The sequence below is a fragment of the Lactuca serriola genome, chromosome 2, assembly GCF_051521515.1.
Source record: "Lactuca serriola cultivar US96UC23 chromosome 2, Lser_US96UC23_V15, whole genome shotgun sequence".
Lineage (NCBI taxonomy): Eukaryota > Viridiplantae > Streptophyta > Magnoliopsida > Asterales > Asteraceae > Lactuca > Lactuca serriola.
Genome location: NC_136409.1, coordinates 232,751,278 through 232,761,451, shown reverse-complemented (window position 1 = coordinate 232,761,451; position 10,174 = coordinate 232,751,278). Strand labels below are relative to the sequence as shown.

The following is a 10,174-nucleotide window of genomic DNA, read 5'->3' as shown; positions in this document are numbered from 1 at the left end:
AACCCCCCGAAAAGGCTAGGGAACCTCCCTAGCACGAGGCGGAAGCCCCGGAGTGATCGATGGCTACGAGAATAAGATATTTTCGGCTCGGGAATGCTGCTCCAAGCAAATACCGATTTTCTATAAAACCCGTTGTAAGTGAGCTACGCCTACGCTATTTTTAATATAGTTTTTTCTTTAATTATAGTAACGTTATTAGGAACTTATAATAAGTACTTGGGCTATTATTATGGGTTATATAAGTATTGTTTAACGCTTATATAATAGAAATAATAGTCAGACTATTAATTAGTCTCGAAAAATAATAGACTAAACTCTAGTGGTTATAATACTAGGTTTCGTTGAAGGAAATTATTTTTAAAAAAGCGAAGTGCTGTCTGAGTTCGGAATCACCACCTTTTCAAGTGAGTGCATAGTCCCTTTCATGAACATGATTTTTAATACAAGTATCGATTGAAGTATTAAATATATGTTTATGTGTGAATTATTTGATGTTGCCTGAGATACTTGTTAAAGTACATACCTGATTATATATGCTGATTTAGGATAAAAAGTAAACCTAAATTAATTATGAGGAAAATTAGGTAGTCTTTTCTTACGAGTACGAGTGAATTATACTCAGAGAATAAAACCTTGGTATATGTCATTGATCCGGGAGCATGGATTAGACATAGTCATTGTCCCTAGTCCGAGAGTATGGATTAGAAATAATCATTCATCGTTAATCCGAGAGTATGGATTAGTCATTCGTCCCTAGTCCGAGAGTATGGATTAGGTAAAGTCGTTCATTTCTGATCCGGGAGTATGGATTAGGTAAAACGGCTAATCTTAGGTCCGATAGTATGGATAGTCTCGTTGTGAGGATTGACGGGGTGGGATAAGAGTTGTTTATATATATGGTGAAATTGTATATTTTGTGAGTTTTAAACTATATATATGGTATAACATTGTGGGATTGAAATCCCTATGTACTCACCAGGTTTCCCAACCTGACCCACTCAGTTTATTTATATCACAGGTGTTGATATGAAATCACATTACACTGAGAGATTAAGGAGATATAAATCATGAGTGATAATGAATGTTAGTTTTGTTTATGTTTATGTTTCTGTATTGATGATGACATCCCAAATGTTTTAAAATAAATAAAAAATACATTTCTTTGGAAATGCTTTGATAACGTATTTATCATGTTTTTCTAGGAACAAATTCCATAATATTTTTATAAAAAGGGTACTCTGATTTTTATAAAGCATAAACAAAATCGGTCTTTTCTGGCCGTGAAAATGGGGATGTCACATAGCCCATGGCATGGAAGACCATGGGGATAACACATGACACTTGGATATCATACCGTGGGGGTAGCCCATGGCATTCCAGGGAAAGACCATAGGGGTAGCTCATGGCAATCATATGTATGTGGTGTGGTATTTTGCGATTGTATGTTATGTGGTATTTAGGGAATTCACTAAGCATTTGCTTATAGTTTGTATTGTGGTTTCAGGTACTTCCGTTATTAAGGGGAAGGGCCCCACTTGATAGCGCAACATTCACTCTCCACGATATTCCGCACTTACAGATATTGTTACTCTGATAATTGGACATGTTTATTATGTTAATGGATTTTGGAAACAATTTATGACTATAATTTCTTATTTAAAAATGAAATTTTTTATCCGGTTTTGGAGTTGTTACAATATCATTTAAATATGACTCTTGAGCATACAAGATCTTTCATTGCATGTATGTTGGGCGAGACTCGCTGGGTGAGACCCTTTATATGTGAGCGGGGCCCGTTATATGTGTTGGGCGAGGCCCATAAAGTGAGACCCGTGTGTATGTGGGGCGAGGTCCGTATGGATATGGGGTATTTTAGGGAACTCTAGTTCCAAAGGGAAGAGTTCGGCATGATCGCAATGCACACCCCAACAATTTATTTCACACTGTCTTTTCTGATTTATCACTGTTGTTCTGAGAATGCTTTATACACTCTAATTATCGGTTGATCCTAATGAATGGATGTTTGGTTTTTGGTTAACTAAAAACAAAATTTTTACTTAGTATTTTGGAACGTTACATTTATGATGAAGACTAAGACACGGAAGACAAAAGTCCACCTTATAATGCGCTCGGTCCATAATTATATCATCCAAAAATATTATATCCTCCGTAATATCCTAATTCAAAAAACTTACACAACTTCACACTCATCGGTCCATTGTCCACAATATCATTGCAACTCGGAGTCCAAATTTGGTTCCCAAACGATTTACCTAACTATATAGGTTTAGATTTAGTTCAAATTTGTTATTATTTAATTCCATAAGTACTAATAAAAACAACCTTTTAAATAAATCAATAAACAATAACAAATATTTTATGAAAATGTTATTATTTAAATAAATCCTTATTCTAATAAAAGAATAAGTTTAATCTCCTTTTGACAAGTGTCACAAAATTAGAACTCCTCATTAATATTATATATCATTTATCATGACACTTGCCAACCTATTAATTATATATTTCAAATTTCAAATTTCAAATTTTCACTCTAATTATATTAAATTAATAATTAATTATCTATTTCAAATTTCAAATTTTAAAATTTTATTCTAATTGTATTAAATTAATAATTTATTTCTCATTTTAATTTTTTAATTTTAAAATTTTTCATTATACTTATATTAAATTAATAAAATTAGATTAAAAAAATTAATTAAATAAAATTAATATAGATTTTAAGGTGATATAACTTCACGTATTTATTTAAATTCACAATTATAATTCTACATAACTAAAAAATATCTCTTACATAATAGTTTATTTAAAATAACTAATTAATAGTTTTGTTTTTTAATATGAAAGTTTAATTAATTTTATAACCGTGGTTCTCACGTATTATAGACTAAACTAGTAAATACTTATAAAATCTATCTAATCAAAGAACAAACACTTTATTACCATTATCAAACAACAATAAAACCTTCAAATAAACAATATGAAACAGGCGGTTAATATCCCTTTATAAAACATCTATAGCCCTTGCAAAAAGTTCCGGGAAAGCCAAAAGGGGGAAACCGTTTCAAGTGCTTATCGCGGCAGAGAGATTCGGTGGCCGGAAGCGATTTCGCGATGTTATTACTTTACAATTGCTTTCTCCAACTCTCGCAATCTCTTTAGGTTTTCTATTATCCCCTCATTATTTGACTTGATCGACTTTTTTCTTGTTTTAGCAGATTGTCTCTTCGTTAATTTGTACATCGTGGCTCTTGATAACGGAGCTGTCGTCGGCTGAAAGAATTACTTCCACCTGGTAAGTAATTAGTAACCGAACTTGGTCTCCATTTGTTTATTCCTGTTTGAATTTTGAGAAGCATGTATGTATGAATCTGTTAATATGATCTTCACAATTTCAATTTCAGTTTTGGGGATAGTGATTGAGAATTCTGTTATCAGTTCCATTCCTAGATATTCCTAACCGATTTAGAGATATTAGTTAAGCATACTTTAAATATTTAGCAGATGTGTTTTGTTGGATCCAAACTGGATGCGATCTCCAACATGACGTATTAAGAAAGTCAGATTGAGTTTGCAATTGATACTGTATGTGCTTAATTGTTTGAGATTGTAGCCGTTTACAGAACCTGGAAATCAGTCTTAAGAGGCAATTAATCAAAATATAAAGCCAGCCATATGGAACAACACATCCAAGTTCCTTATTAAACATGTATGACACAAATACACTTAAAATATGAAACTAAAATACATTTCATAAACAAGTTAAAATAAGTATAATGCAATATGAAACTATAGAGTAAAGGTTTTATTGGTTTGTTTTGAGTACATGCAGACAGACAAACAGAGTATATGCGTGTATGAAGTAGAGTTATCTTCTACGTGCAGCATTTTCTCTTTGAGCATTGAAGTAGACAGCAGCAACTGGTAAGCCTAGCTCATTTTCTTGAGAGAATAACCGAGTGTTAAATTGATCTCTGGAAACAGGTGTCCTCACTGATTGCCTTGCTTTTTGCTTGAACAATAAGAACACATACCTGTGGATTCCTATCACAGGCTTCGGAATTTCATAGCTCACAATCTCCCTCCCTGTTACATCACATCCACACTCATATATTTTACTCACTTCACCTATTCATTCAACATATTATATTTATTATTATTAATATCCGTGCATCATGAAATTTTACTTACCAAAGGTTGCATCAGTTGTACCGGGAATGTCTGTCACCATCCTGAAATATCGAATTTATTTAATTCCAATTCATTAAATAATAAATAAACAAATGAAAATTGACTTTAAAAAAGAAGACTAATAATCAAAGAGTTGACTGACGGATGCTCTCACCAATGGAGATGTTCTCTTAAGTAAGGATCACTCGGGCTTGGAGCATCTGGATCGGTCAAGATCTTCAAGTAAAAATAGATACGTACATAAATATTTGTCAATTACAAAATACTTATAAATAAACCATATTTATGTGTTTATAAAGAGAGAGAGAGAGAGAGAGAGAGAGAGAGAGAGAGAGAGAGAGAGAGAGAGAGAATTATTACAATAGTGTAAGAAGATCTCATATCTAAACCACCGATTTGAACATGAGGTTTAGAAGTAATGAGATTAGGCTTTAGCTCGTGGCCACTAAAGACAGTGTTATGGGAATTGTAGGTTACACTCATTGTCACACTTGGTGTGAATTGGTCGACCACATCTCCTATAATCCTCCCTAGTACAAGTGACATGCTATTGAATGTTGATGACACACACACACACACACACACACACACACAAAAACAAAGTGAGATGTTATTTATTTAGTAAATACTTATATAAAATAAAGAGTGAGAGAGAGAGAGTCGCCTTTTTATAGACACAAAAGCTGTGGGAGGCCGAGGGACAGATGCATAAAAATGGGTGGATTGGGTGGCATAAAAAATAATCTGGTTTAAGAGCTAAAAGAGATTCACTTTTATATTCAAAGTTGTTTTAATCAAACCTTTTCTTTCCAAATCAGGAAGTTATCATGTCCAATGCCTAGTGGCTGAAAAAGAATAAATAGCAAATCAAGAATAAAGCTGCTTTGCTTTTATATTTCCCCATTCCTTTATACTTGCTTTCTATGTTCTCTAAGGGTGCATTTCGTTCGTTGGATACCATGCAATGCAATGCAATTTGGTCCGACTTGGAATTCAATTCTATTCCTATCATGTATTTGGTTGCAAATGAGTACAAAATTGAATATTCTTGGAATTTGCAAGTTGAAAAAATTGCTCAAATACCCTTTTCCAAATTCCAACCCTAGAGTTTCACAAGTAAACACCCTTTGTCTCTTGGGTTCCATTCATTTCCTCCCAACCAAACAAAACACATGTCACATGACAGAATTCATTTCCTAGTTGATAATAATACCAACAAAAGTTTATCTATAATTGTTTTTCATCTTTCTACTTCTTTTTCTTGTTTTGTTTCGAGTGAAGATGATTATGTTTGTTTGTATATAGAGTTATAAAGGAATCGTGTGGATGAATATGATAGGAAGGAATATAAGTTTAACAGAAATTGAAAAAAGATTGAGGTGGAGAGGGGGGAAGCTTTGTCTTATTTGAATATATGTCTTTCAATGAGATTCCTTTAGAGCCAGGTGGAGAGCTTGTAGACTTAATTCTGCACATTTTATAAAGGACGTGGACGGACGTGTAAAGAAATTATGAAACTGAATCAAGTACAGTAAACGATATAATGCATGGTAGCTTATTAATTTTTGTCTTATTCTTTTTTTCCTTTTCCTTTGTTTAATTTCATTAATAATAACACGCAATACTCAATACTCATGAACCCAACACACTCAAAAGAACCGAGACAAGTGGCATGGTCCTGAATCCTAATGCGTTATATCTTTACTTTACCAAATGATACGTATCATGCATAAAACTAACCAATTAAAAAGATATTTATTCTATTCGATTGTAAAGTACAGGAAGAAGAAATGTAGTACAATAAAGTCGTGTTGCTTTTTTTTCATTGTCGTGGTTTGGTTTTTCGTCATGGTCTTTTCGAATGCATCGCAATACTTCGAGAATGTGAAAAATGAAATACGAATTATAGACGACAACTTTAGACAGAAATACTCCGATACCACAAAATATGAAAGCTGAGATCATGAATGTGTATTTTGTCGAAAATCAGAGATAAGAGAGTGGTCTTTTAGTTGTGTTGAAATAAAATGAAACCACTACTATTTCTATACAACTAGGAACGGCAAAATGGTCAAAATGGCTCAAAAAAACCAACAAATTCTTTTAACTTTTTTGAAAACTGCTAGTCTTTCGGACGAGCCTTAAACTGTGTTTTGCTACACGAACAATGCTCAACCCAATAACATCTAAAATATACTGGTACGAACGAATTGTGTTCATGTAGTCCGATGGGTACGAACTTTATCAGTCACTAGTAATGGTCAAACCAATTATCTTGGGCAAATGTATCTCTCGGAGTTGGATAAAAGAGTTAAGCCAATATAATTTAATTATAGCATGATTTGAAGCACGATGTTTGGCCTAATGTCCAAGCTTCAGCGCATATTTCTTTGTAAGTAACACTCCTTATTTGAACTCCAACTAAAATATAATATCTACTTACCCTATCAAAAGTTGTCATATACATGCATATACACCTAAGTATAGTCTTAAAAGCAGTGGCGGAGCAGAGTCAAAGTAAAGAAGTATCCAACTTTTTTTCAAGGGTATCACAGCAAAGGCTAAACATGGTTCGGGTTGAGTCGGTTTTGACCTAAAACCGACAGCCTTGGTTTTGAAACTTTTAAAACGAACCGAACCCAAACCCATCGGTTCGGTGTTTTGGTTTTTAGTTTGTACTTGGGCTTTCCCGGTTTGGTTTTCGGTTTGAAACCCAAACCTTAATGGTATCCTTTGCTAGCCTCAAGTCTTGTTATATAAACATGAAGTTAAAATATCTTTTGATACTTGAATCGATGTGGGACTCAAAGTAGATATCAAATGAGACATGAAGATAATCTCCCTATTCTAATAAAAGAATAGGTTTAATCTCCTATTGACAAGTGTCATACAATTAGAACACCTCATTAATATTATATATTTATTATCATGCCACTTGTCAACCTATTAATTATTAATTTCAAATTTAAAATTTTTTCACTCTAATTACATTAAACTAATAATTGATTCTTTTATTTAAATTTCAAATTTTAAATTTTCCCACTCTAATTATATTAGATTAATAACATTAGATTGAAAAATAAAATAAATTTAATACATATTATAAGATGATATAACTTCATGTATTTATTTAAATCATTGATTATAATTTTATATAACTAAAAAAATTTCTCTTAAATAATAATTTATTTAAAATAATTAATTAATAATTTTGACTTTTTATATGAAAGTTTAATTAATTTTATAACCGTGGTTCTCACGGGTTATAAACTAGTAAGTTTATATAATAGACGAAAATGAATGAATTTACAAGTGTTTGGCAAAGGGATGTAAGGAGCAAGAATTGATCTTTAGACCTTTGCTTCAACAAGTCAACGCCTTAACCAATAGACCAACTATTTGTTTGCATTTATATGGGGAAGGGATGCATATATATATATATATATATATATATATATATATATATATATATCAGGGCAGGTCCAGACGGTGGGCAATATGGGCGACCGCCCATGGCCCACGTCTTCAGGGGGGCCAAAATTTATGGGCTATTGGTGTATATATGTAAAAAAATTAATACTTAAATAATTTTTAGGGCCTAAAGTTGGTTCAAACTCAAACTACCTTAAAAGATAAACAATTTGGCTTGTTTGTTATTGCTAATTGTACGCATTTATAGTGAAGAATAAATGATATTTTTTTAAATCTTTATAATATTTGTCTTTGAGGGGCCATTTTTTTTCTTTTCGCCCCGGGCCCCATATACGTTTGGACCGACCCTGATATATATATATATATATATATATATATATATATATATATATATATATATATATATATATATATATTGTATCCGTTCGTGCTTAAAGGTATGCAACTTAGTATACATTGTGCTTTTGTTGAGTGTCCTTAATATATGTAGATACATGTATTAAAACCTAATTAGTTAAATAACGAGGTATACAGATACAACTCCCAATATGATAGTGAACTACAACTAGATCGAATTTGGCTAATTACACACTCAAAATGGTGAAAGAACATACTCGACTCATACAAACAACTCATTAAACCGTCTGGATGGTGTTAGTGCATCCTAAATTGGTGGAACACTGTTATATCTGTCTTTATATATGTTGAAATATTTTTTTATAAGAAATTTTAAGAGAGTAAACCAGAGACCCTATCAACACTTACATGGTATCAACGTTGGCATCTAGCTACCCTATGCCCTAATACCAATGTACACAACTCTAAGAGAGTGTTAATGTTCCCACGTATGCTAGTTATTGTCCAATATATCTCTTTGTATGTTGGACTTTACTATCTTTCTATAAGGCCTCCTTTTAAAGAGTATTCCCACATATATTTTACATAATATTGAAACAACATCCAACATCTTCATAGCTTAACATATCCTTGTTTGTCCTCATCGAGACTTCGTCTTAAGGAAATGTTATTGATGGGACATTTCTAGATAGGGTGTGTTGTAGATCAAAACAAGACTGCTTGGATAGTGATCAATCTTAATTCATGATTATGCCATTAAAATTGATAAATCTTAATTCGTGATTATGCCATTAAATTCGTGATTCTCCTAACTAATTTAGAAGACGGAAACCCTAATCTGTCTAGGATAAATATGACTCCTTAATTGAGTCGTGAGTTACCCTTCGAAGCTCTCATTCTTCTATACGAACTCAGAACTCTCTGGCGATTTGACTTGTGTTTCTATGCCTAGATACACAAATGTAACTTAAACTGGATTTCCTGTAACCCAGACATAAGGTGGAAATATCAGTTCAGAAAACAAACTTACACGATCAAGAAAAATCCGATTCTCTACCATCACCCTACTCAATTATCCTCCAACAAAGAATAGTTTGTGTATTTTAAAATTTTCCCTAAATTATCTATAGCATAAATGACTTCTATTACTTGCTTAATAAGAAATCATTGTAAAATTCATTACCCTATATAACATTTATCATGTTTGTGTTTACTTTACGGTTTTCATAAGGGAGCTGATTCGTAGACAACAATTTTTTTCCGTACACAACAATTGGTGCTTTAAAATGTTGTATTGTACAACTATATGATGCATGAATTGTTGTGTATAGTAAAAAACTGTTGTGTACGAATCAGTTCCCTTTTCATAAGGTCACGTCCTTGTAATAATGTTTTTTTCTTTTGAAATGAGTGAATTCAACTTTTGCTCATTCAAATAGATAAAATGATAGAAATAATCTCCGTCTAAGATAAAATATTTAAATAATCATCGTCTAAGACAAAATTATAGAAATGGTCATTTTGTAGGAAATAGATGAAATATAAGAAATGGTTTGTGTAGTTTTCAAATATATAAAATTACAAGAATGGGCCAATGCTTGACAAAAGTTTATTGAAATGGTTGACATCTAAGAAAATTTATATAAATGGTATCTCGTAGGAAACAAATGAAAGTATAAAAACGGTCTATGTAACTAAAAAAAGTTACATAAATGGTACACCGTACATGTGCAACAAAGTTACAAAAATGATCAATATGTGACGCAAAAATACAGAAATAATATTTGTATGCATGAACGAGTCCATACATACCTTAAATGGGTCACTTGACCTACATAATTTTTTTTATAAGAAGTTTTGTATAAATATAAATGGTGACCTATCTTAAATAGTTGAAATGAACCACCTTGATATTTTTGACAAAAAATCTATACAAGTCAAAACTTTTAAAAACGATATTTGATATTTCAATATCTCAAATACTCAATTCATTTAAACGGTTATAATGACTACTATAATCCAATAAGAAATGGTACAATGAAAATTAAAATTAAATAAATGATAAAAAGAAAAAAAAAATGTTTTTAGTAATCGTCGACTCGTCTTTCATTCTCCCAGTCAAACTCCCGTTTTACTATTCACACAATGTACACGCTTCACAAAATGTTAATAAGCT

General features: G+C 31.9%; 1 protein-coding gene and 1 long non-coding RNA gene across 3 annotated transcripts; one reads left to right on the top strand and one right to left on the bottom strand.

Moving 5' to 3' along the window:
- Positions 1–2,984: 2,984 nt before the first annotated feature.
- On the top strand, positions 2,985–4,183 carry LOC145088882 (uncharacterized). Of its 2 annotated transcripts, XR_013701284.1 has the most exons (3): positions 3,002–3,313; positions 3,632–3,727; positions 3,851–4,183. It is a non-coding gene; the product is annotated as an uncharacterized LOC145088882 (long non-coding RNA). The 2 variants fall into 2 exon arrangements; XR_013701283.1 differs by lacking the exon at positions 3,632–3,727 and having other exon boundaries at positions 2,985–3,313.
- Positions 3,695–4,755, bottom strand: LOC145088881 (CEN-like protein 2). Its single transcript, XM_079027319.1, has 4 exons — positions 4,570–4,755; positions 4,364–4,425; positions 4,210–4,250; positions 3,695–4,104 (listed from the first exon to the last, which is right to left on the bottom strand). The coding sequence occupies exons 1-4, from the start codon at positions 4,753–4,755 to the stop codon at positions 3,887–3,889; spliced, it is 507 nt and encodes a 168-aa protein (XP_078883445.1). The 3' UTR covers positions 3,695–3,886.
- Positions 4,756–10,174: the final 5,419 nt, after the last annotated feature.

Coding starts and splice junctions, on each gene's coding strand:
- LOC145088881 (XM_079027319.1), bottom strand. CDS start 4,755: ATGTCACTTGTACTAGGGAGGATTATAGGAGATGTGGTCGACCAATTC. Junction 4,251..4,363: donor TTAAGAGAACATCTCCATTG/GTGAGAGCATCC, acceptor TCGATATTTCAG/GATGGTGACAGACATTCCCG. Junction 4,105..4,209: donor TACAACTGATGCAACCTTTG/GTAAGTAAAATT, acceptor GTGATGTAACAG/GGAGGGAGATTGTGAGCTAT.